At 46.3% G+C, this 25,937-nt stretch overlaps 1 protein-coding gene across 7 annotated transcripts in view; it reads left to right on the top strand.

The window, feature by feature from the left end:
- Positions 1 to 397: 397 nt before the first annotated feature.
- ASCC2 (activating signal cointegrator 1 complex subunit 2) overlaps positions 398 to 25,937 on the top strand; it is a 41,936-nt gene continuing 16,396 nt past the window's right edge. For 4 of the 7 annotated variants that reach the window (XM_072803178.1, XM_072803176.1, XM_072803177.1 and 1 more), the window contains exons 1-11: positions 398 to 535; positions 5,482 to 5,579; positions 11,292 to 11,450; positions 11,824 to 11,994; positions 13,689 to 13,818; positions 18,496 to 18,563; positions 19,826 to 19,936; positions 21,042 to 21,154; positions 25,108 to 25,182; positions 25,567 to 25,674; positions 25,868 to 25,936. In XM_072803178.1, the coding sequence (XP_072659279.1) occupies positions 5,499 to 5,579; positions 11,292 to 11,450; positions 11,824 to 11,994; positions 13,689 to 13,818; positions 18,496 to 18,563; positions 19,826 to 19,936; positions 21,042 to 21,154; positions 25,108 to 25,182; positions 25,567 to 25,674; positions 25,868 to 25,936 (1,085 nt within the window). In that variant the 5' untranslated portion in view covers positions 398 to 535; positions 5,482 to 5,498. The remainder of the gene's footprint in view (positions 536 to 5,481; positions 5,580 to 11,291; positions 11,451 to 11,823; positions 11,995 to 13,688; positions 13,819 to 18,495; positions 18,564 to 19,825; positions 19,937 to 21,041; positions 21,155 to 25,107; positions 25,183 to 25,566; positions 25,675 to 25,867; position 25,937) is intronic. The other 3 variants (XM_072803181.1, XM_072803180.1, XM_072803179.1) reach the window with 1 other exon arrangement.

Here is a 25,937-nt window from a genome sequence, read left to right as displayed (position 1 = left end):
CGGGGATCCCACAGTTCTAACCCTATCACCACTCGCAAGTTTCGCCAGTTCCAGAACCTCCAATAAGCAAAATTGTAGTCTGTTCTACTTTGCTTTCTTTTGCTCAACATCATGTTCATGCTTTTGATTTGTTGAAACTACTCTTTTGGATTAAATGTGTAAAAGGATGATTGAGAAGGTTAGGAAAGAGATGGAAGCCTGAGACCCTGAGAGACCAGGTACAAGAATACTTGGATTTTTCCAAGAGGTGGAATCTCTTGGGAGACTGGAGGGAGCAGGGGGCGTGGTCACAATCGGCCTATTTCTTGTGGGGGCGGAGTCTTGAGCCTAGAGGCGTGGCCAAGGGCCCAGCTTCCCGGCGGCTGTTCGCACGGGGGGCGGGGCCGGGCCGAAGCTTCCTGTCTGCGCCTGCGGAATCGCCGTTTGACCCCGGAAGTGCCGGCCCACTGGGAGCTGTCACCGTGGACCGCGGCAGCGGCGGCGGCGGCAGCGGTGGTGGTGGCGGCGGCACAGAGCCGGTAGTGGAGCCGCCGAGGTGAGTGCGTGGCTGGGCCCTGCCGAATAGGGGGCATCGGGCCTGGGACGAGACGTGGCCATGCCTCAGGCTGCCACGGGCCTCACTGCCTGCCTGGCGGGGCCGAGACTGACGCTGCCGGAGGGGCCATGAGTCGCCCCTGAGGCCAGGCCTCTAGAGCGAGGAGTCACGGGTTCGAGGCTTAGCCCCAGAGTAACCTTGGATGAGTCACAGCCCTCTATCCTCACTCCAGGTTTCAGTTTCTTTACAGTTCATTCATTCATTCAACAAATATATGTCCATCACCTCCTGCGTGTCAGGAACAGATTTAGGCACTGGGGAGACTAACAGCAAGACAGACAAGGCACCCTCCCTCATGGAGCATCCAGTCCAGTGGGAGGAGACAGTCAACGACAAACTAAGGCACAAGATAATCAAAGATAGACAGTAACTGCAGAGTGAATACCTTAGATTGGGTGGTCTGGGAAGTTCTCTGAGGAAAGGAATATTGAATTGAGACCAGAGAAGGGTGATGACAATCAGAGAAATCGAGGCAGCAGTAGCGCAGGCCTTAACCATAATTAGTGCTTGCATCAAGCTCACCTTCTAAAAGAAAGCTCTTTTCTAAGTTTTGGCTTCTGTTGCCCTGCTTGGCGTGAAGGATGTACTGGTGGGCACAGATGTCATCACCAGTAATATCCTTTTCCTTTTGGAATTTAAAGTCTCATCTTTGCCTAGTTAATTTCTACCCATACTTTAGATGAAAACTCGGATCCTCCTTGACACGCTCCCTCCCTCAAGTCCGTTCTGTCTGTTACATGCAGTCATAGCCTGATGGGCCTGACCTGCATAGCTTACATCATGATATTTTACTAGTTTTTATGGCTATTTGATTCATATCTATCTTTCCCATAAAAACTGTAAATTTGTGAAGGGCAAGACCAAGTTTGTTCTTTGCCTACTTTGGTATTCTCCAGCTTCAGTGCCTGGCACATAATAGGTGCTCAAAAACTTTTTGAATGGATAAGTGAAACTATTAACATGGTCTTTTCTCTTTAGGGGTTCATAGTCTCTCTGCCACCAACTTATTGTCTTTTCTTACTTATTATATCTCTTCTCTACTTAAATGACTCCTCCCTCACTGCCTTTAGATGAAAGGCCAACATCTTTAGCATCACATTGGAGGCTCCTTTTAAAATGTCTTTATCTTTCTATTCAACCTCACCTCTCTACTTCCGATCATCCTGACCTTGTATTTTCAGCCATATCAAATGCCCCTTCCTTTAAAGCCACTGGTTCTTTTTTTTTTTTTTTTTTTTTTTTTTATGATAGTCACACATAGAGAGAGAGAGAGGCAGAGACATAGGCAGAGGGAGAAGCAGGCTCCATGCACCGGGAGCCCGACGTGGGATTCGATCCCGGGTCTCCAGGATCGCACCGTGGGCCAAAGGCAGGCGCTAAACCGCTGCACCACCCAGGGATCCCCAAAGCCACTGGTTCTGAGCCTGTGTTCACACTTGCTCTTTGCTTGAAATGCTGCCCCCCCCCCCCCCGCCTCCATCTTTTCCTCCCATCCTTCAACAACCAGGTTATGGGTCACCTTCTTGGTGACATCCTCCCTTTCTCTGTTGTGCTTGTTTTGGAAATTTCTTGTTCCAGCTTTGATCACACTGAATCATAGTCATTTACATGCCCAGGACCCAGAATGTATTCAGTCAGCTTTTGCTGAGTAAATGAAATCCAAAGTGGTCTGCCTATGGCTGGGACTTGTAATCACAAGTAAACTTTATTGAGTGCTTGTTACGTGCCAGCTACTGTGTTGAACATTTACCATTGGTTACTTCTCAAACTCAGTTTTACAGATGAGGAAATCAAGGCTTAGAGAGTTTAAGGAACTATCTCCAGGTCTCAAACATGGGTAGGAAAAGGTGGAGCCAGGAAATGAACCCAGGCTGCAGAACTATAAAGCTCTCTTTTAACCACGCCAGCCTGAGTCTGAACTGCTTTTATAGGCACTGGCTTGTAGGAAATGATTTCTTCTGAAATCAGGTGCTGTCTCTACCTGTCTAGGCCTGGCCTCTAGGGCCTAAAAGTTAAAGGATGAAGAGCCATCACCTACTATGGCTCTTTCCCTAATCTCGATCCCTACATTGGACACTCCCACGACCATCTTTGAAAGGTGAACATGGAAAGAACCGAGCCTGTGAGTCATTTAGATTTCTGGACTGGCGAGCAGACTCCTGGTGTTTCCAGCTGCCGTCCCAGCATCACTGGGGGGTTAGGAAGGAAGTATTTTTAGTCTTTTCAGCACAAGAGTTCCCGGTGCCAAGGCAAAAGGGCTGGGCTTCAGTTTCAACTTGGTCACTAATGTATCTGCCTTGAGCAAATCAGAGCCCTTCTTTGGACATCTGAGCATAATCATCCTTGTTGTCTGTAACTGGGTTGTTGTGAGAGGCTTGCAAGATAGTAACTTGATGAGAAATAATGTCTGTGCAACATGTGTACATTATCTACGTTTTGCAAAGCTGAAAAGTGAAAGCTCATCCAAGCCCCTTTCATTACTTCATACCTTATGATTTTTTTGAGGCCACCACACCACACCACACTCCCGTGTGCAGGGACCCCATAGACCCACTGAGATCCTAGAGCTGGAACAGGCCTTGAGGACTAAACAGAATAGTCCTATCTCTTTTACATCCTTTTAGAATGGATATCTTCACAGTCTTTTTTTTTTTTTAGCATTTTATTTATTTGACAGAGAGAGAGAAAGAGAGCACACAAGCAGGAGCTGCAGGCAGAGGGAGAGGGAGAAGCAGACTCCCCGCTAAGCAAGGAGCCTGACACAGGGCTGGATCCCAGGACCCTGGGATCCTGACGTGGGCCAAAGGCAGACGCTTAGCTGACTGAGCCATCCAGATGTCCCTCTTCACGGTCTTTTTTTTTTTTTTTTTAATTTTTTTATGATAGTCTCACAGAGAGAGAGAGAGAGAGGCAGAGACACAGGCAGAGGGAGAAGCAGGCTCCATGCACCGGGAGCCCGACGTGGGATTTGATCCCGGGTCTCGAGGATCGCGCCCTGGGCCAAAGGCAGGCGCCAAACCGCTGCACCACCCAGGGATCCCTCTTCAAGGTCTTTAAAACAGCCCATGAACTAAGGTTCTTTGAGTACCAAGCTGTTCCTACCTCCTTACCTTTGTTCCTACTGTTTCCTCTGCCTGGGGCACTCTCCTTCGTGGCTAATCTCCACTATCAAGACTCAATTCAGACTCTCCTGATCATTTTGGCTCCCCAGAAATCCTTTCCTGACAACACTCCCTGCAAGCTCAGCTACACTAGGCTCAGTACAGCGAATGGTTAAGAGACCCCCAGCTTCACCAACTACTAACTGAGTTCTAGGGCTAGTTTCTTTTCTTCTGAATCTCTATTTCCTCATTGATAAAATGAAGATAAAAATAGACCTAACCATTGAGTTGTCCTAAGCATTAGTATATGCAAAGTGAGTTAATGCTGAGAAAAGCCCTGGGGAAAGCACCAGCGCATAATAAGCATGTTGCTGTTACTGCCATTATCATTGTAATTATTGGGCTGGAAACTCCTGTGGGGCGACCCTGTGTTATCACTCTGTGTCTAAATAACACCAGGTCCTGGACTGATATCTGAGATATCCTGTAACTCATGGCTGACCCTGCCCTTCAGCTCATCTGTGAGGTTCTTAGGAGGTGATGGATGGTGTCCTCATCCCAGCCTCAGTATATCTTTATGTTGTCATGGAGACTGGCTGGCCTTATATGGCATGTCTTCTAAGGGGCCTAATTCACCTCCATTCCATGATTCAGCCAATATGCACGTCCCTTCTGTGGGGCAGGCCGAGTAGAGTTATGGAAAGAACGCTGGATGGGAGAAGACAAGAGATGTGGCATTTGCCACTCACTGACTCTGAGGTGGGTTTGGGCCTCTACTGAAAAGAGCTCACATTCGGGGCGCCTAAGTGGCTCAGTGGTTGAGCCATCTGCCTTTGGTTCAGGTTGTGATCCCGGGGTCCTGGGATTGAGTCCCGCATGGGATTCGCCACAGGGGGCCTGCTTCTCCCTCTGCCTAGGTCTCTGCCTCTCTCTGTGTGTCTCTCATGACTAAATAAATAAAATCTTTAAAAGGAAAAGAGACAAGAGCTCACACTGGCAGCTTCCTGTGAATTCTGTCATCCTCTTTGGTCCTTCTATTCATCTACATCCTTCTTCCCTGAAGCCTAGAGTAGTTGTAAAATTTTAAAACCCCTTGGGATGCCTGGGTGGCTCAGTGGTTGAGCATCTGCCTTTGGGTGGGGGGGATGATCCCCGAGTCATGGGATCAAGTCCTGCATCAGGCTCCGTGCATGGAGCCTGCTTCTCCCTCTGTGTCTCTGCCTCTCTTTCTGTGTCTATAATGAATAAATAAGTAAAATCTTAAAAATTTTTTTAAACCCTCTGTGAGGAAAGGCCCATCCTTCCATTCCTCAAAAGACTGCAGATCTGCTTAGAATTATAAGAAAAGTCCTTATATTCAGTCAGTCATCAAACAGTTGATGAGGCCAACTCTGTTACCAGGCCTGTGGTGGTCATGGAAAAGACAGCAAGAGGATAGCCCAGGCACTGTCTTCACAGAGCTTACATGCCAAGCGGGGCACAGAGCTGGACACATAATAAAGATTATCTAGGTACTTTTAGCCAGTCCTTCAGAGAGGGTTAGAATATATCAGGAGTCACCTGGGGAGTGTTTTCCTTCCTCACCTGAGAGCTTTTGCTCGAGGCAGAAAAGTCACCTCAGTGTGGATTTGTGGGTACAAGAACCAGGCCTTCAAGGTTCATCAGGAGCCTCCTGAGGCCAGAGTGTGAAGCTTCTCTCCTGGCTCTGGGATCAGTTCCAGAGCAGGCCCCTGCCACCAGGAGCCTATGTGTCTGCTCTCTTCTTCCCATCCATATTCCTTTCAGGAGGGTCACACAGCACAATGCCAGCTCTGCCCTTGGACCAACTCCAGATCACCCACACGGACCTGAAGACAGGAAAACTGAGGACTTCACCAGCACTGGTGAGCCGGTTACCTTGAGGCTGCTCAGCCTGATGTTACCTCTTGCAACTTCAAAAGCAAAAAGCGCATTCCTCCTCTATCTGTTCCAAGAATGACCCGAGGGCCACAGTCAGTAATTCAGTAGCAAGGACACTACCAGATCCTTCCAGGCCCAGTGCAGAAGTTTCCTTTCTGAGCGGCAGCTTGAATTTGAGTAGTACTTTCCATGTTGCCACTCCACACCTTCCCCCCAGAGCATTTCATTTTGAATTAAGAGTCTGATGGACTCTTAAGAGTCAACTCGAGCTGGCCTAGAAAAGGATCCAGTCCAAAGCCGGGCTTGGGGATTTGACCCTGCGGGAAGTGTTCAGGTTTCAGGTAGGCCTTTTTCAGAGCTATCTCACCTGCTATCCACACTTCAGGGGGAACACCCGTTTCAGAGGTCAGGTTGTCTTTTATCATCATGGGCTAAGAAGCGCCACCTGCCACATACCAACTGCAGGGCTTGGGAGACTGAAAAATAAGGAGGCCGTGAGTGTGCCGATTACCAGCTGCAGAGTGAGATTAGGCCTGCGGAGAGGTGCCAGGCTGCCGAAGGAGACAGACGTGGGGACTGGAGTCCCCACATGCCCTTACTGTTTTCCCAAGAATATGAGCTTACTTGACAGGGTGGGAGGAAGTATTTTCTAGGGGGGCTTGAGTAGAGTCGTGGGAAACAAGAGCTTGGTGTTTTATTTCCTGCTCTCTGGATGGCTTCTTATTACTTCCTAACTATTCTCTGATAATAGGACTTAACGTTTATAGAACACTTGCTCTGGGCCAAACCTTTCTAAACACATCACCTGGATTATCTCATGTTAAGCCCTGTGAGTAGGTATTTTGATTGTCCCCATTTTACAGATGAGGAAACCGGAAGTTAAAGGTCACAGAACTAGGAAATTAGGGGAGCCAGGATGGGAACCCAGCTAGACTGACCCTAGGTCTCATACCCTTAACTGCTATAAACCCTGTGGCGTTTTGTTTTGTTTTGTTTTAATAACCTTTTTATGTGAGGAGGGTTTTTATCAGAAAATCTTTATCTGTTCTGCCCAATGTTGTAGCCACCCACCGTAGTAGTCATTTACCATAGTCATTCACCACATGTAGGGATTGCACACTTGAAATGCGGATAGTTTAAGGAACTGCATTTTTTATTTAATTTCAGTTCATTTAAATTAAAACAACCCATGTGGTGAGTGCCTACTGTATTTGGCAGCAAAGATATAGAAGAGTTCCATTAACGCAGAAAGTTCTGTTGGGCTGGTGGAGACTGACCTCCTTAAGTGGTTGACTCTGATTTTCTACCTCAGTCCTTCCCCATTTGTTTGTTTATTTATTTAAGATTTTATTTATTTATTCATGAGAGACACAGAGAGAGCCAGAGACATAGGCAGAGGGAGAACCAAGCTCCTCGAGGGGAACCCAATATGGAACTCGATCCAGGGACTTCAGGACCACGCCCTGAGCAAAAGGCAGACAGATGCTCAACCACTGAGCCACTCAGGTGTCCCTATTTATTTATTTTAAAATTCATTTGAGAGAGACAGTACACAGCAGGGGGAGCGGCAGAGGAAGAGGGAGAGGCAGACTCCCCGCTGAGCAGAGAGCCCAACATTTGGCTTGATCCCGGGACCTGGAGATCATGATCTGAGCCAAAGGCAGACGTTTAACCATCTGAGCCACCCAGGCACTCCTTTCCCCATGTATTTAATATCTGGGTTGCTAGGCTGTGGGCTCCATGAGGACAGGAACCTGGTCCCTTCCCTTCATTCTCATTTCCCAGTGCTAGCTGCGTTTCTTTCAGAAAATATTCAGTAAATGAGTCAAGGACTCCAGCCAGGCCTTGTGCCAGATACTGGAACTACAGAGAAAAAAAGACATGGTTCCTGGCCTTCAAAGGTCTGTGGACTAAGAAAAGCAGACCAGGGGATCCCTGGGTAGCTCAGGGGATCCCTGGGTAGCTCAGCAGTTTAGCGCCTGCCTTTGGCCCAGGGTGCAATCCTGGAGTCACGGGATCAAATCCCGCATTGGGCTCCCGGCATGGAGCCTGCTTCTCCCTCTGCCTGTGTCTCTGCCTCTCTCTCCCTCTCTATCATGAATGAATAAATAAAATCTTAAAAAAAAAAAAAAGGCAGACCAGTCATTTCTCTACAGATAGGGTTGTGATAGAAGGGGCCACATGACTGCAGAGCCCAAGCCACTGATCCAAACTGAAGGGGTTTATGGGGCAGGGAGGGCTTGGGGGTAGTGGGAGGGTATGTGCAGCTAGGGAAGCCTTCCTGAAGGAGGAGGATCCTAAACTGGGTTTTGAAGGGGGAATAAACACTAGCCTTGCAGAGCAACGGGAGAAGGATGAACCTGGCAGGAGGACCCAAGTATATTATCCTGGAGTCTTGAGAGAGCCCGACTCCTCCCACAACCACCAGTCACTTGGGGTGGAAGCAGTAGCATTGAGTTAAGGAGCACAAGCTTTGTGTTAAATTTCACACATACCTAGCCATGTTATCAGAACATAGTAAGCGCTCCGTAATAATGATGATGACAGCAGTGACAGTAGCAGACGGTTCGAATGGGGAGTAGGGTGGGAAGAGAATGAGTGGAGGGAGATAGCTGCCTGATGAAGGAGTGGTCTTGTTGAGATTTGTACCCGTTGTATATTTGTCTCTTTAGTCCCAACTTAGGACAGGGAGATCTTTAGCCGAGGGACAGCCACCACGCTGCCTTTGCAGGGTGACAGGTGGAGCTAATGTTTATTGAGTAGCTAACTGTACACAGTACACACTTGGTGCTATTGAAAGTACAAAAGAAAGAAAGCCTTGGGCAAGAATGAGTGAAAGAGCTCTTGAGGAAGACAAGACTCATAAAAGTGGAACATGTGGAAAACAGTGCAAAATGGTTTCTTATCAAGATCAGAACAGTGTTTGGTGGGCAGAGACTGTCCAGGAAGCTTCACAGAGCAAGTGGGACCTGAGCCAGGCTTGGCAGGTAGAAGATACAGTTGGGGCCTGCTACCCTCTGCCCTGAAATCTCCCATGGTCCCTGTTACCTGCAGAATAAAGTCCCCACTCTTGAGTTTGGCATTGAAGGCCCTTCAAAGAACTTGGCTCTTCATTATCCACATTGATGCTTTGTCTAGCCAGCAAATGTATACAGAGAGTCTGCTTGAGGCCAGACACTGTTCTAGGGACTGGGAATGCTGTGGCAAGCAAGGCCCAGACTGCTTCTGGAGACCTACAAGCTAGTAGGGGAGACAGAGAAGGCAGGCCCTTCCTTTTTATATAACTTTACTGGGGCATGATTGAAAGATAATAAACTGCACATACTGAAAGTATACAGTTGGGTTGGTGTTGACATTAGTATGCACCCAATCGTCATAATCAAGATAATGAACATTTCTGTCATGCCCCAAAAAGTTTCCTTGTGCCCATCTGTGATCCATCCTTTCTTTTCTCCCCACGTGTAGCAGCCATGGATCTGAAAGTACTTTTAATGCAGTTCAACAGGTGCTATGGTTAGGGAAGCACAGAGTGCAGGTGTTGGAGGAGTCCAGGTGAACCCCTAACCTAGTCAGGGGTGGGAGTTGGGGAGACTTCCTGGAGGAGGTGAGGTCAGAACTGGGATCAGAAGGCTAAGCAGCAAGACCAGGATAGCATGTGAGGACTGTAGGTCATTCATCAGGTCTGCAGGCTGAGCTTTGGTTCAGATCCTGCCTCAGTTGCCTCCTTAGCCCTGTGACCTTAGTAAAATTCCTGAAGCTTACTGATTCTTTGTTTCCTCCTCTGTAAAATAGGGAGAACACTACTTCCCTTTTGAAAAATTGAAGATAAAAAAGAAAGAGGCTGTGGGACATACCTAGTCAGCAGCCGGCCAGGACAGGTCCTTGTTAAGAGGTGGCCTTTATCATCACCATTCCAGTGTTCTCTTCCTCCACATCTTTTTCCCACCACCCAGTGCAATCTGGGCCCTTTGTTTTTCGTAGCCCATTTTTATGCCTCCATAAAATACCATTTCTTCCGTAAAGAAAATCCTTCTCATTTTCCAAGGCCCAGCTTAGATGTCCTCCATGTGCAGATAATCACCTTTTGTACTCTCTCGGTCCCTCTGCCAGGTTTGAGCTGTCCCTTCCTCTGTTTTGTGCTCACTTGATGGCTTAGATATGCATCTCCACCTCTGGAGCATAGGCTCTGTGAACATGCAGATGTTTTCTTCACGTGCTTCACCATACCTGGCACAATAGTGCCGGTAAATGTTTGTAGGAATGCAAGGAAGGTAGAATCTCAGGGTGTCTGTGTCTGTCTGTCTGTCTGTCTGTCAGAGGAGTAGGAGGCAATGAGTAGCCCTGCTTGAGAAGTGACCTAAGAGATGAGGTGTCAACAGATAGAGGAAGGGAGGAGCTCAGAAACCAAGGAGACGAATTTAGATCCTAAAGAGAAGTTTTGAACTTGTTTCAGCCAGCGGGATTCCCTTTTTCAAAAAGTTTGTACCTGGAAGCCCACTGTATAAATTCTGGTATCCATGGGAGGGGTCCCAAAGGATATGAGAGGGGTCTCATATCACCCATATGATAGGGGCCCCCGAGGAATCCTTGCAGGACTCAAAGACTCCACAGTCTGAAAACTTGCACCAGGCAATAGGGAAGCATAGAGGGTCCTTGAGGAAACTGATCAGTCATGATTTTCCCTGTCCCCCTGGACTGACAGACCTGGAAGTGGGTGGATTGTGGTTGATAACCACCGAGACGTTGCCGGGCCTTCCTCCTATTACCACTTCCCCTGGAGAAAGCAGCCCTTATGTAGTCAGAGGAAAATAGCTCATCTCTTCTTTATGGTAAACAAAGTAAGGTTTGTTTATGACAAGGTAAAGGTTGGGAGAGAGAACTTGTGATTCTAAGCTGAGACCTGCAATTATTTGATTAGTATCTTTTCTTTAAAAGAAAAAAGTTACCAAGGTGGTTTTTTTTTTTTTTTTTTTCTGATTCTAAGAAGGAAACAACATGATGCATACATATAGTATGGTACTATTTATGTAAGAAAGATGAAAACAGGTCTAAAATACCTTCTATGGGTATATATTTGCCTGTAAAAACCTAGAAAAGGTCTGCAAGGACACTCATCTGATGGTGAGTGGTCGGTCACTCCTGGGAGGACATGAGGACTGGGAGTGTGGTCCCAGGAGACTCACCTTCTCTGCAGGGTTTAAGTTTTGAAAGAAAAGATGTGCATGTCTCCCTTGTATTATTACAAAATAGCTTAAAAAGTAATACATGTATATTTTTTTTAATTGGAAAATATATTCGTGTCATAATCACCCCCCCACCAAAGATAACCACTGTTAGCTTTGGTATGTTGACCACCCCCCGCCAGTTTTTTTTTTTTTAACCCGTGTTAAAAATATATACTTCTTTAAAAATCCCCAAACTGGTTGTATTAAATAGGTTTATATCCTGCTTTCTCTTCCCTTGACCTTTCCCCATGTCATTAAATATCCTCCAAAACACGTGGTTTTTAATGCCTGCCTGGTGTTCCCTGGATGCAACCAAGCCCCCTTTGTTAGAGACACTTGGTTCTTTATGCTTAAAAACTCCTTGGAGGGTCACCGGTTGGAACAGCCAAGTGTTGTCATTGCTGTGGGTTGGCAAATGGGCCCTCGCTGACTAACCTCTGCCACGTTAACACGTGGTTTTTGGATCCGTAGCACCCCGAGCAGAAGGCAGACCGGTATTTTGTGTTATACAAACCGCCCCCTAAAGACAACATTCCCGCCCTAGTGGAGGAGTACCTGGAACGCGCCACCTTCGTAGCCAATGACCTCGACTGGCTCCTGGCCTTGCCTCACGATAAATTCTGGTGCCAGGTAACATTCTATCAAAATTAACACTAAGACAAAGCACATGACATGCCGTTGGTTGGTTGCTGTTATTGTTTTTCTCCCCCCCCCCAGGAGATGCTTTTTTCCCTACTTCTTACACTGGATCCTTAACAGCAAATTGTGGTTTGGATTGCTCTGTCTTGTATCACGATCTTAATGATGTTTACACAACGCCTTCCAACGTGTCATTTTTAGAAACTTGTGTTTAGCCTTCGGCTCATTCATACCTCCTTAGTCCCTTGGGGTTGGAGTGTTTTCCTTAGGCCAGGGCTGGTAGGCTGTGAGCCCCTGCACAGTCCACCCACAAGCCCCTGGGCCTCAGTGACAAATCCTCGCTCTGATCTGTTGTCTGCCATAGGTTATCTTCGATGAAACCCTGCAGAAGTGCCTGGACTCCTATCTGCGCTATGTCCCCCGAAAGTTTGATGAGTGGGTGGCCCCAGCCCCTGAGGTTGTTGACATGCAGAAACGCCTCCATCGAAGTGTTTTCCTCACTTTTCTCCGCATGTCCACTCACAAGGAATCCAAAGTAAGCCTTTGATCCCACAGGGCGCTACCCAACACCCAGCACCTCTGTGCCAGATTTTCCTGCCCCTGAGAAGGAAGGCCCTGAAAGCATCGTGTTTCTTCTTTGTCTCTCTCCTCTGCCTTTATTCCCACCTTTGAGGAAGAAATCTGTGGGCGCCCCTCCCCTTATCTGTGAATTCACTGGGTCTGTGTTACGTCCAGTGTTTTCATCAATGGGAGCAGAGGGCCCTTTGCCAGTTGATGTGTGACTGTGCCTTTTTTCATGCGTCAGAGGGTGAAAACAGTGATTCTGATTTGTTAAAGGAACTTTTATGTGCTTTTTAAAAACCTTTACTTTTTCCCCTCCAGGTTTTAAAAATAATACTGTCTCTAAACAACTCAAACAGTACAGAAATATTTTGTAGGTAGTGAATGTCACCTACAAAATCCCTTTCTCCAAAAAACCCCACCATTATGGTGCATGTTCCTTCAGGGAATTTTTTTTCTTTCAATATACTTGTGTGTGTTTGTGTGTGTATGTGCGCACACATTGATTTTTATAATAGGATCTTGCTTTTTTTTTTAACTTTTGAAGTTTGGAAACTTTGAAATATATACAAATATATACCAAAATATATTTTTATAATAGGATCTTGCTTTTTTTTCAAATATATACAAAAATATATTTTTATAATAGGATCTTGCTTTTTAAATTTTTTTAAAAGATTTTATTTATTTATTCATGAGAGAGAGGCAGAGACATAGGCAGAGGGAGAAGTAGGCCCCATACAGGGAGCCCGATGTGGGACTCAATCCCGGGTCTCCAGGATCACGCCCTGGGCCAAAGGCAGGTGCTTAACCGCTGAGCCACGCAGGCGTCCCTACTTGCCCTTTAAAAAACTTTTGTAGTATGGAAATTTTCAAATATATACAAAAGCATAATGAACCCCATGTATCCATTACTCAATTTCAACAATTGTCAATATTTTGCCAATTCTATTTTCTTTTTTCCCCTGAGTTTTCTTTTTTTTTTTCCCTAGAGTATTTTATTTTATTTTATTTTTTCCTGGAGTTTTTTTTATTTGTTTTTGTTTTTGTTTTTGTTTTTTTGAGGGACAGAGAGAGAGCAAGTGTGCAAGTGGGTGGGGGAGGGAGGTAAGAGGGAAAGGGAGAGAAAGAATCTTACGCAGATTCCACACTCGGCACAGAGCCCAAGGAGGGCTTGATCTCAACCTTGAGATCATGACCTGAGCCAAAAATCAAGAGTCAGATGCTTAATCGACTAAGCCACCCAGGCACCCCTTTCCTGGAGTATTTTATAGCAATTCCAAACATCATGATAATTTACTCATAAATATTTTATTGTTATTTTTATTTTTTAAAGTAAGCTCTATGCCCAATGTGGGGCTTGAACTCATGACCCCAAGATCCCAAGAGTTGCATGTTCTGACTGAGCCAGCCAAGTACCCCAATGCATAAATATTCTAGAATGAATGCTCAACCAACTATTTTATAGTATATTTTTGCTTCTTTTTACATTAAAATGAAGAATAGCTATTGCCTCAGGTCAATATATGAGGCTCAGATATGTTCATAGTGTGGATGGACCTTCATTTATTAGCCAGTCTCCCATTGTTTCTTGCGTGTTTGCTATTACTTTACCAAGAGTACACTTTCATAAAGTTTCTCATCCTCTCTCCTTGCACTGTTCCTTAGGATCACTTCATTTCCCCCTCTGCATTTGGAGAAATCCTCTACAATAACTTCCTGTTTGACATCCCGAAGATCCTGGACCTCTGTGTACTCTTTGGAAAAGGCAACTCACCATTGCTCCAGAAGATGATAGGTATGTGGGGCACATGGCCTGAGGGGCTGCACAGAGATGGCCCCCACATGCCAAACTAGAGCACCTAGATGAGTGTAGGAGGATTCAGAACTGCAGTGGCAGCCAGGGGTTGGGTATGACTTTGCAGATGTATGTGTGTCAACTCTGAAAGACACAACTGGCGGGCCATGGAGAAGTGGAGACAACATTGTACTACACACTCCCTCAAGGATCTTGGTATTAGGCCACATGTCAAACAGTTGCAGGAGTGGGGAGATTTGCCTTAACTATGAGTATAGGAATAGCAGTGATTGCTAACCTTTAGGTGAGTGCCCACTGGAGGCCAGGCATTCTGTTGAGCTCTTTGTATGTGATCTTTTTTTTTTTTTTTTTTTTAAGATTTTATTTATTCATGAGAGACACAGAGAAAGAGGCAGAGGGAGAAACAGACTCCCGGCTGCGAGTGGTACTTAATGCCAAGACCCCAGGATCACAACCTGAGCCAAAGGCAGACGCCCAACCACTGAGCCACCCTGGTGCCCCCCTTGTGCCCCCCTTGTATGTGATCTTAATTGATCCTCACAGCAGCCCTGTGATGAGACTCCTGTAATCCTCCCTTTTTACAGACAAGGAAACTGAGGTTCAAATGTAAGGGACTTGCTTGGGAGCCCATGACTAATAATAAGTGCCCAAGCTGGGATTTACGTCACATAGGCCTGACTCTTCCTCTTTGTCACTCCCTGCCTCAGGGATAATGGGGTTGCCTCAAAAGTGTCACAGTTTGCATTGTTGCTAAGGACAGTTGGAGACCGAGTTCAGAGAGGATTCTTTTAGGTTGCGAAAGGAGTGACTTCAGCAGTTGGATCTCATCAGGAGGCAGCAGGCTGGAGGGTTCCATCAGAGCCTGAAGCTTGGTTGAGATGCTGCAGAGGGTATAGTGCCCCAGCAAATTCCTCGCTGAATCATGGCTGATGGCATTGGGCCGGACATGGAGACAGGACACCACCGTCAGCCCTCCTCACCCTAAGATTATAGGATATAGTCTTCCAAATGCCCAATTACAAAACTAAGTTTTCTCTTGAAATGGTTTCCTTCTTTCCTTCCTCCTAATAATAAAGGTGATAATAAAGGGAATATATGTTAATTTAGAAAGTTTGGGAAGAATATAAAGCATTAAGAAGTGGAAAAGCGATTACCAAATTCCTGTGCCCAGAGACAATCATTTGGTGATTATTTCCTTCCAGTCTTTTCTCTGTGTATTTTTCGAAAACATGTCAGGCCGTAACATGAAATTTCATATCCAGCCTTTTCATTGGAACAGCATCTGGTTTCTCATTCAAATCTTTTTCCTTGATCATCAGTTCATTTCTTTTACTTTCCCAGAGAAAGACTCTTCATAATGTTACTATAGACTGAGGGCATGGAGTGAGTGAGCAAACTGGGCATGATTAGTTAGAGAAACAGTTATTAGGCCAGTTTGATTAGAGCAGAGCATTCCAGGAAGGCAGCAGCAGAAGATGGGAAAGGGCAGCTGGGGCCAGATTGGGGAGGGCTCTGTGCCAGCCATTAGTACTTGGGGGAGTAGTATCGCTCGTTGGCTCAGAAGGTACGCTCTGCCAATTCACACCCCAGCTCTACTCCTGACTGTGTCACTTGGTCCAAGTCAGTTAGCCGCCCACAGCCTCAGTTTTTGCATCTGAAGAATGGGAAGACTAATGCCTTATGTAACTTATAGGATGATTGTGAGGGTTAGCACAGTGCCTGGCTCCTTATAAGTGCCTAGTGACTGTGAGCTCTTACTGTGATGAGGCCACGGGAGCTACTAGGAGGAGCTATCTGGTGTCAAGGTTAATTTGGCAGCTTGCCAGTGGGAAGGGTGGTGACAGGAGACCGAGTAGGAGGCCAGTGCTTCAGTGTGGGTTTGAAGGTGAGAGTCTGGTTGGGCTGAAGAAGACATCCTGGAGGTAGAATAAAGCAGGGCTTGGGAAGGTCAGCTGGAGGGAGAAGTCAATAATTCTGAAGAAAACTGGTGTGGGGTGCAGGAAAGGGGCCTTTTGGGCTGGGGGTGGGTTGCAAGTGGAGGCATAGTCCATTTAGATCTGTAGGGTGTGAGAAGCTGTGCAGATTCACGGGGAGAGGACTTTTGGCTGCAGTTCCAGGAAGGCAAGGGTGGAGTGAGAAAACTCCTAATCTTTTGAATTACTCACTTCTTTGAGAATCAAATGAAAGCTTCTCCCCAGAAAAACATACCCCCTTACAGATTTTGAGGTGTTTTTAGAATGTTTTTATTCCCAGATTGGGAACCCTTAATTGGCTTATTTAGGGCAGTCCATTCTTTGTCTTTTAGAGGGCGATTAATAGAAAAGAAGGCAGGACAGGCATGTGGAGCCCCTTCATTGTGTGTGTATTGGGGTGTGTGTTTTGAGGGGGGTGTGGAGGACAGGTCTGCAGACAGACAGACACAGACACATGCATGCAGGTGCGCACACACACACACATACAGAGCAGCTCTTTCCAACCCTTGAGCAGAAGGCACAAGGGGCAGTCTCTACTGTCTCTATCCCAGAAGCTCTTGAGCAAAGCAAATCAGCTGTAGTAGAAATAAAGGCTTACTTCTCTTAAAAAAAAAAAAAAAGAAAAGAAAAAAAAAAGATTAGCTGTAGTAGGAGTGTTGACAAGGGAGAGAAGGAAGGAGGAAACAAGGGGACTGGCTGATCATCCTTTGGCCAGAAGCCCAGTCCTTACCTGGCACCCACCTCCCTCCCCAACCTTCTTGCACAAACACACCTAGCTTTTTTTTCACCCTCAAAATTGGCATTCTGAGTCAGTAAGTGTAATTTTGTAAGTGGGGTCTTTCAGTGAGCCACTTTGTGAAAGCAGGAGGACATCGGGCCTTGGCCCCATTGAGGACTGCTCCAATCTCTTTGGTAATACCTTCCATTCACCCTGGGTTTCTGAACTGCTTTAGTCTGGGAGGGATGCCACTGTTGTCTCTTACTTCTTAATTGTTTCTTTAAGAGATCGAAAGTCAGATCTTCACCATCACCGGATCAGATAAAGGAGAGGGAAGGGTCAGTTGTGAAACGTTATCTGTTTTGATGCTTATAAAAGATCTCTGTTATTCAGGCATAGGCACTAGAAGGATTATGAAAGAGTGTCCTACTCTGGGCCAGGTGGTTGGGGCATAGTGGGGTCTACCATATGGCACTGGGGGGAGACCTGCTCCTGATGCCTGAGTCAGGAGGCACTACCTGGAGAAGGTGACACCTGCCTTATGGTGAATGTAGCTCTGGGAAGTCACTCTAGGCAGAAGGAGGAGACGGCTTGTTCTCTGAGGTTGAGGAGGTACAAGAGAGTAATGCAGGCACAAGAAATGGGGAGAGGGTGGCTGGAAATGCCATCAGGGCCAGATCTCACATAATCCTCAGTGCTGTGGCCAGGAGTTCAGACTTGACCTTGAGGATACCGTCAGATGGGAGGGTTTTCTGAGAAAGAACAGAGGTTGGTGGGGAGACAGCTCAGTTCTTCCTTGCTGTCAAGAGTAGGAGGTGGGCACAGATGGTCAGGGAGTACCTACACAGGTTGAGGGATCAGTACTCATCTGGAGGTGGGATGCACTGAGCAAGCTCATGCTGGTAAAACTCAGCTTTCTGGAATCAAGGAACGAAGTAGCATCCAAGAAAGTGTTTACAGAAAGTCCAGCTACATAGTGATTTGCTTACTCACTCAGTCCCATCTGGCCTTTGACCTCATTGATTTTCAAATCCTCTGGGATGGGGCAAGGGCTACAGCATTTTCATTAAGGAAACCGAGGACAGACCTGCCCAAAGATAAAAGATGCTTAGAATTCAGCACAGCCTGACAGTCAGCCAGCATTAGATGTTAGGATTATGGTGGGCTGAAGAACCCTGGCCTTTTCTTAAGGGTGTTGGTATTTTGCATCATCATGTCTCCTAGCTAGCTATGATTTTCCCTTCCTCCCTCACCATTTCGGCAGCCGGAACACTTGGTTTCTGTTCCAGTGACAATATGCTCTAACCTACGCACTCACAAACAGCAGCAGTGCTTAGAGGTAGTAGACAGTCGGAAGGAGCTTTGTTTTATAGGAACAATTGCAAATGTGTGGTAAACCTGTCTCTAGGTCTCTCCCAGACCTCTCCTCTTGGAGGAAGATGGATTAGCATGGCTAGTGTATTCAAAAGCAGAGGGTAAGAGAATTTCCAGACAAATTTCTCCCTAAAGTCTCCTCACATTATTAGAGGCGTGGCCTGGCAAGAATCCTGGATTGTAGCATCCAGGTTTCTTGAGCAAAGAGATCGTATCTCCTGATTTTCCTGGATGACTAATACCCACTTGCAAAGCCAATGCTGTTATACAAGGCACAGTGCCCAAGTGTGATCACTCCCTGGGGACATCAGGATGAGCTGGTTTGACCAGGGCTGGCCTTTTATGTAATTTGTTAAGCAGAGGTGTTTAAAAGGTTAAATTGTACTGAATAAAGTCCCTCCCTCATGCTGGGGAAGTTTCTAGGCTGGGCCAAAGCTCTGTGCCAGCAGGGCCTGGGGCCAGGACTGCTCTAGTGCAGACGGGCTTAGGAAAGGGAAGAAAGGTCACAGAACATGCTGGCAACTATTTGTAATGTGTCCTCCCCTCCCTCACCCTCTTTTCCCAATTCCTGCCTTTCTCTTCTCTTTTCAGGAAACATCTTTACCCAGCAGCCAAGTTACTATAATGACCTGGATGAAACCATGCCCACCATCCTTCAGGTACCAGCTCTCAGTCCTGCCCAGATCCCCTCCCTAACCTGATGGTATATCCCTGGACTTTCCTGGAAGAGCCCCAAGAAACATTTACCCACCACCCCTCTCCAGTCCTATCCCTAGACAATCTCTGCATCATGCCCCACAGCGCACCCTTTCAAATTCGCCCCTTTCCCTGCTTGAACAAAACTAAAATCTAAAGGCTATCTAGCACTTATACTAAAAGAGCTTAAATTGTGTGCTCTTTGCCAACAGCCATAACCTCTATGGATACCCTTCCAAGAGACCTGTGTTTCTCAAATGAGAGTTTTAAAGTTCTATAAAATTGTTTTATAAAATAATGTTCATTGTAGAAAATTTGGAAAATATAAAGAAAAAAAACAGAAAGAGTAAAATTAACCCATAATTCCAGTGCCAGGAGATTCCACTATTCACGATAACGTTTAGGACAGTTATGTGCTAGCATACTTAAAGATGGTGCAGTGAGTTAGACTTGCATGATATTACAATGGGCTGTTTTCTCCTCACTGTTTTTTTTTTTTTTTTTAAGATTTTATTTATTTACTCATGAGAGACACAGAGAGAGAGAAGCAAAGACATAGGGAGAGGGAGAAGCAGGCTTCATGCCGGGAGCCCGATGCGGGACTCGATCCCAAGACACCAGGATCACACCCTGAGCCAGAGGCAGGCGCTAAACCACTGAGCCACCCAGGCATCCCTTCTCCTCACTGTTGATTTGTCTTTGATTTCAATGTATTTCCATAAATCACCATCTCCAGAGGATCCAAAATATATATTGTTGAATGTGTATCTTAAATAATCATTACCACACACTTGCCCAACATATCCACCCATTCAGATAATTTCTACAGGATTCTGGGGGCTTTTCATACATTTTGTCTTTTTTTTTTTTACTTTTGAGTTTTATTTGCTTATGTAACCTCAACACCCAACTTGGAGCTCAAACTCACGACCCCGAGATCCAGAGCTGCACACTCTTCTGACTGAACCAGCCAGGTGCCCCTTTACATTTTGTTTTTTTAATCCTCACCACAATCCTGTAAGAAGAATAATCCTCATCATCCCCATTTTACAGTTTCCACTCTGACCCTGGGCCCTGTTGTAGTCTTGGCTGGTTTCTTGGGAATGCTGGCACATACTCGAGAGATCCCAAGGCAGCTTTCATATCACCCACCCCCGACTGCAGGTCAGGGGTCCCAGCTGCTGGTTTAACAGCATGTGGGAGACCTCCTTCTTGTGTTTCACAGGTTTTCAGCAATATCCTCCAGCACTGTGGTTTGCAAGGGGACGGAGCCAGTGCCACACCCCAGAAGCTTGAAGAGAGGGGCCGGTTGACCCCCAGCGACATGCCTCTCCTGGTGAGGTTGCCTGTCAGCCCAGCTTCTTCTTAGCTAGTAGGGGACCCAACAGCTTCTTCCCCTGCTCCTGGCCCTTTGCCCCAACTCCATAAGCCACTCTTCCCATCACACGGGCTTCAAGCATTTCAGTGAGATTTCTATTTCTCTCTGGGAGCTTCATTTAGGGAGTAGTGGGAAGAACAGGGAACTAGAGTGCAGAGGATGGGGGCTCAGTCCTCACTTAGTTCAGCACAGTGAACTCATTTGTGTTATTCATTGAGCCCTGAGTTTGGTCAGCAGATTTGTACTGAGGATGCTCTGCCATGTGCTGAGGCTTCAGGGTAAAGGAGCAGGCAAAAGCAGACAGGACCCCTGCTCTCATGGAACTTACAGTCTAGGGCAGAGGAAAGTAAGGAGCCTAGACATGTGTCAGGCCTTGTGCTAAGCACTGGAGATAGAGCAGGAAAGAGGCAGCTGTGAGCTACCCTCTTGGAATTTGCGCTTTTGTGGAAAAACAAGTGTTTCAGAAAGAGGCACACCAAGCACTGTGGGAGCAAGTCACTTTACCTGTCAGAACCTCGGTTTCCTTATCTGTAAAATAGGGATCCTAACAACTGCTCAGCCTGCTTTTAATAGTCGGGAGCCTCAGGAACGTGTGTAAGAAAGCACTCCATAAAAAAAAAAAAAGAGGAAAAAAAGAACTCTGTGTTCTGTATATGCTCTTCAAAATGTACGAAAAGTGTGGGCTTGATATTCTTGTTCTTGATGGGATGTACTTTCTGTATAGGACCCCAGGTGTTGTCTTCAGGTTTAGGGGTTGGTTCTCCTTCAGCTTAGAAGAGAGAACTGTATTATCCTAGAATGAGAGGTAACCCCAGAGATCATTGGGTAGGTGCCTGTTGGAGCTACAGTAGCAAGACCTGAGGGAGGGAGATTGAATAACTTGTCCAAACCGTGCTCCTAGAGATGGACCGGCCAGGCTTCGCTCAGACCTCCAGTGATCTCTTCCCCCCACAAGGCATCTGCCTCTTGACTCCCACGGGTTTTGTCAGCTTTGTCTCAGACCCACTACAGAGTTGTGTCTGGGGGCGGAGGAGAATAATGCACTGTTTTCTTTTGGCAACAGGAATTAAAAGACATTGTTCTCTACCTTTGTGATACCTGCACTACGCTCTGGGCCTTTCTGGATATCTTCCCCCTGGCTTGCCAAACCTTCCAGAAACATGACTTCTGTTACAGGTACAGCAGTAGTCCTGAGTGCTAAAATAGAGATTCTAGCTGACATCCTCATTCAGCAGACATTTACTGGGTACTTAGGATGTGCTGGCACTCTTCCAGCCTGGGGTTACAGTAGTGAAGAAGACAAGTAAGGCTCCTGCTTGTGTTGAGCCTGCATTTTAGAGTATACCCATTTTTGGCTAAGAACTAGGTAGGGGAGGAAAAAAAACCTAAACCACCAACAAAAAATAGGACAGTTTTAGTTCAGCTCTGTTCTTTTCAAATCTCCTTTCATGGTCAGGCACAAAGGACTAACAGATCATAAGAAGTGGCCTGAGGACTTAAGCATCAAGTCTAGAGGAGATCACGTGCAAAGAAACAAGCAGATATGCTACATGTGGGCTGGGAACCCAGAGGAAGGAGGCAAAATTCTGTCTGGTGGAATAAGAGGTTTCATGATGGCCCTTACATGAGATCTGGAAAAATGAAGAGGAACCTTCTAGACAGAAAGATTACAGTGGCAGGAAGGATATTCCAAGCAGGCGGAGTGAAGGTGGGAAGGCCCAGAGTGTGTCCAAGGAGAGCCAGGGAATGAAGTGGGATGATTTGGCGCCCAGGGCAGCAGGAACAGGAGCAGGTAACAGGAAAAGATACTTCAGAGAGGTTGGTAGAAGCCAGACTGTGAGCCTTGACCTCGCTGGCAGGGAGTGGGCCTTTATTCTGTAGGCGCCACTGGAAGCTTTTTTGCAAAGGAGTTATAGAAAGATCCTGACAGGATGAGAAAAGATGTAGAGGAGGATATGAGCAAAGAAAAATGTAGGGAGGGAGACCCTCCTTGCCCACTTAGCACCAGGAGCATTCATCTGTTTCTTGGGCGATGAGAAAAGGGTGCACAGGCCTGGGCTGGTAACCTGCATGTTGCCTGGCAACAGCGGGGGCTGGCCTGTTCTCAGTGGCCTCTGGCTATTGCTCTTGCCAGACATCTCTCCCCACTGTCTGCAGGAGCTTCTGGGAGCTGCCCAATTCCATCCACTCTGCTATCAGTCCATTCAATCATTCACTTGCCCATTCAACAAAACATGTATCCAGCACTGACCTGCATCAGAGATGGTACCGGTTCCCTGACCCCTCCTGGGTCTTCTCAGCTCCTGATGTGAGGACTGATCAGCCTCCCAGAGGATGTTAGAATACAGCACCAATCAGCACTCTCCCCAGAAGAAAGGGGTTAGGATTGCCCTGTAGCTGTCCACTTTTTGAAAAAGGTGTCTTTTCTCACAGTTAAAGTGGCAAATGCTCATAGGAAATTTGAAAAATCCCTAAAGGTAGAATATTAAAATCAGGGGTGCCTGGATGGCTCAGTCCGTTAAGCGGCTGACTATTGGTTTCAGCTCAGGTCATGATCTCAGGGTCTTGGGATCGAGCCCCACATCGGGCTCCATGTTCAATGCAGGGTCTGCTTATCAACTTCTCCCTCTGCTCCTTCCTCTCCCTCATACATAAATAAAATCTTCATTAAAAAAAATTAAAATCACTATGAGAGATCATGCTATTCTTAGGATTTTGTATCCTGCTTATCTTTACTTACCATAGGCATTGTCTTTTCTTTTTTTTTTTTTTAAGTAAGCTCTACCCCCAATGTGGGGTTCAAACTCTTGACCCCATGATCAAGAGTCACATGCTCTACCGACTGAGCCAGCCAGGCACCCCCATAGGCATTTTCCCATTTTGTTAAAGCGTCTTCCCAAACATGGCATAGATTGCTTTTGAAAGGGTCTTTGGCAACAGAGGGTAATTTTTGGAAGAACTGACTTTCCTGCAAGCCATAGTGAAGGGAGAGGAGTGGCTCCACCCATCTGAGAGTGAGGAGGAAGAAAGAAAAGCACTGTTGACTATAAGTGACAATGCCTTTGACCCACAAAGAGCAAGGGGGCTGGCCCAGCCTGTTCACACTGTGCTAGAGCCCAGGAATGCCCGCTGAGCAAATGCAGCCACTTCACTCCTAGCAACTTTCTGGAAGGCGCTACAGCCATCAAACAACTCTGTGGCTGATCCTCTCAGAACAAACTCCATCCTCCCAGACATCCTCAAGTATATCTGAGTATCTCTCTGTCACTTAATTTTATGAATAAATAATATATTCACATGGTTCAAAACTCAAAAGGTATAAAATATATACTGAGGGGCTCCTGGCTGGCTCAGTCAGTGGAGCATGCAAATTTTGATCTCTGGGTCCTGAGTTCAAGCCCCACACTTGGTGTAGAGCTTACTTTAAAAAAAATGTAAAAAATAACAATTATTACATACATATAAAGCCATCTATGTCTCCTCTGTCCCCAGTCCTGTTTTCACATACCACCATTGTTAGGGGTTTTATTTGTGTGTGTGTAATTTTTCAGAGATATGCATATAAATATAAGGAGATATGCACATTACATATCACCCTTTCTGCTTTTTAAAAAAATTTTATTTATTTTTAGGGAGAGTGCAAGCAGAGGGAGGGGCAGAGGGCGAGGGAGAGAGAATCTCAAGCAGACTCCCCACTGACGTAAGGCTCAACCCTGTGACCCTGGGATCATGACCTGAGCTGAAACCAAGAGTCAGATGCTCAACTGACTGAGCCACCCAGACACCCCTCTATCTTTTAAATTAACTACTGACGTATTATGAGTATTATATGTATTATATATGTTTTATTTATTTATTTATTTATTTATTTATTTATTTATTTATTTAAACAACAGAAATTTATTTCTCACAGTTCTAGAGGCTGGGTGCATTTTATTTTTAAATTTAATGTGTATAAGTATACAAAGCAATTACAATCTTTGGTACTAGATAGAATTCTGTTGTACTGTATGGAATACTAGACTCCATAGATCAACCTTTAGGTTTTTTTTTTCAGTTGTTTGCTATCACAGAAAAATGTTACAAAGAATAACTGTACATACATCATTGTGCACCTTTGCAAGATATCTGAGGAATATATTCCTAGAAGTAGGATTACAAGAACAGATGGTTTGTGCATTTTAAATTTTTATAGATCTCGCCAAATCGCCCTCCATAGGGTTTGTTCCAGTTTACTCTCCCACCAGCAATGTATCCTGGCAACACCTGAATCTGTTTGGGCCAAACTCAGTCTGTCTTTCTGGGTGCCATGCCATGGGCCTAGAAAGCCTGCCTCTTCGGGCCTAGTTACCCTCTGTTGTGTATGGGAGTATTATACTAGCATAGAAATTCCCAGAATCCTGTCAATCAGTAGTTAAGTGTTTATAGAGTACCTGCTACAAATTCAGCATCTCCCAGGCCCTAAGGCTACAGTTCTGGCTTTGGGAAGCATAAGATATTCAGAGGAAGAATTGACCACAGAAGAGGGGCAGCACCATTGTAAGTTGTAAGGGTAACTATTCTGAATGCTAGGCACCTAGTTCTGGGAAGGGGTAATCACATGGGTGAGCATCACCATGAAGTGTGTGGTTGGGACAGAGTTGGAATCTGAGTTGGGAAAGGGGATGAGTGTGAGGTTGCTAAGGTGAGAAGCAAGGTTGGCTACTCCACGCAAGCTATGGATGTACCAGAGAGAGGAATTATAGTTTAATGTCTTAGTAGGTGGAGAGCCACTAGCAGGTTTGAGCAAACAAAAAATGACCTTGTTCATTTCTCAGACCTCAGTGAGTTCTGAGTAGCCCTCTGGTTGCTCTGTGAGAAGGAGCCTGTCTGGGCCTGTTTCCCATGTGAAGGGGGGCAGTGCGCATGTAGCTACAGGTCACTTCTCACAAGGCTTTTCCTGGACCAGCCACAGTGGGTTGATCTGGGGGTGAGCTTGGGGAAGAGTGAGGGTGGTTCTGGAAGCAGATTGCTGTGGTGACCACTTGGGAGCAAGAAATGGGCCGTCCCATGGGTTGCTGTGATTTCCTGATAGAAGTGTGGTATTTTTTAACTAAGCCCACCTTTTTTCCCCATGTGTGCCTCCACAGACTGGCTTCCTTTTATGAAATAGCAGTTCCTGAACTAGAGTCTGCAATTAAGAAGAGGAGGCTTGAAGACAGCAAGTAAGCAGGGGACAAACTAAGAGGGAGGGAGGCCCTGCCTTCCTTTGGCTTCAGTGTCCCCATCTCTAAGAACGAGGGGGTGACACCATGGACCAGATTTAGTGTCCCTACCTCGCAGTCTTTTCCCTCAGTATTTACTAAAAGCTCGTGTTAATTGGCACACTGGTTTCCCATCCACAGTTTAAACAAGAAGCAGCCCTGGAATCAGCTGGCCTCTCAGGGCCTGTAGCCTTTTGCCACCTGCTGTCCACAGTGAATTGTGAGGCTTTCTCAGCCTAGAGGAGGGGCACCTGCAACTGTTGAAAATAAGCTCCCTCCGGGCCTTTTGATCTCCTAGATCTCTATTTCTCTCCCTCTCTCTCTCTCTCTCTCTGGCCTTCAAAGGCTGCTAGGTGACCTGTGGCAGAGGCTGTCCCATTCCAGGAAGAAGCTACTGGAGATTTTTCACATCATCATGAACCAGATCTGCCTTCTCCCTGTCTTGGAAAGCAGGTGAACCTTTGGGAGCAACTGCCTGGGTGGAAGAAGCCCCTTCCCTGCTGAGCAGAGATGGGGAAAAAGAGACAAATGCCTCTTTTCCTCCAGCTGGCCTGAGGCCTTGCAGAGGAGCCAGGCGGGTAGGCAGGGAGGGGGGCTACAGATCATTTACATAGAGTGAGCTCATCTTCCCTGTTGTCTGTTCCAGCTGTGACAACATTCAGGGCTTCATTGAAGAGTTCCTTCAGATCTTCAGCTCCTTGCTGCAGGAGAAGAGG

Source organism: Canis lupus, chromosome 27, assembly GCF_048164855.1.
Source record: "Canis lupus baileyi chromosome 27, mCanLup2.hap1, whole genome shotgun sequence".
Lineage (NCBI taxonomy): Eukaryota > Metazoa > Chordata > Mammalia > Carnivora > Canidae > Canis > Canis lupus.
Note: the sequence above shows the minus strand (reverse complement) of the source record. Positions and strands in the feature narration are given on the sequence as shown.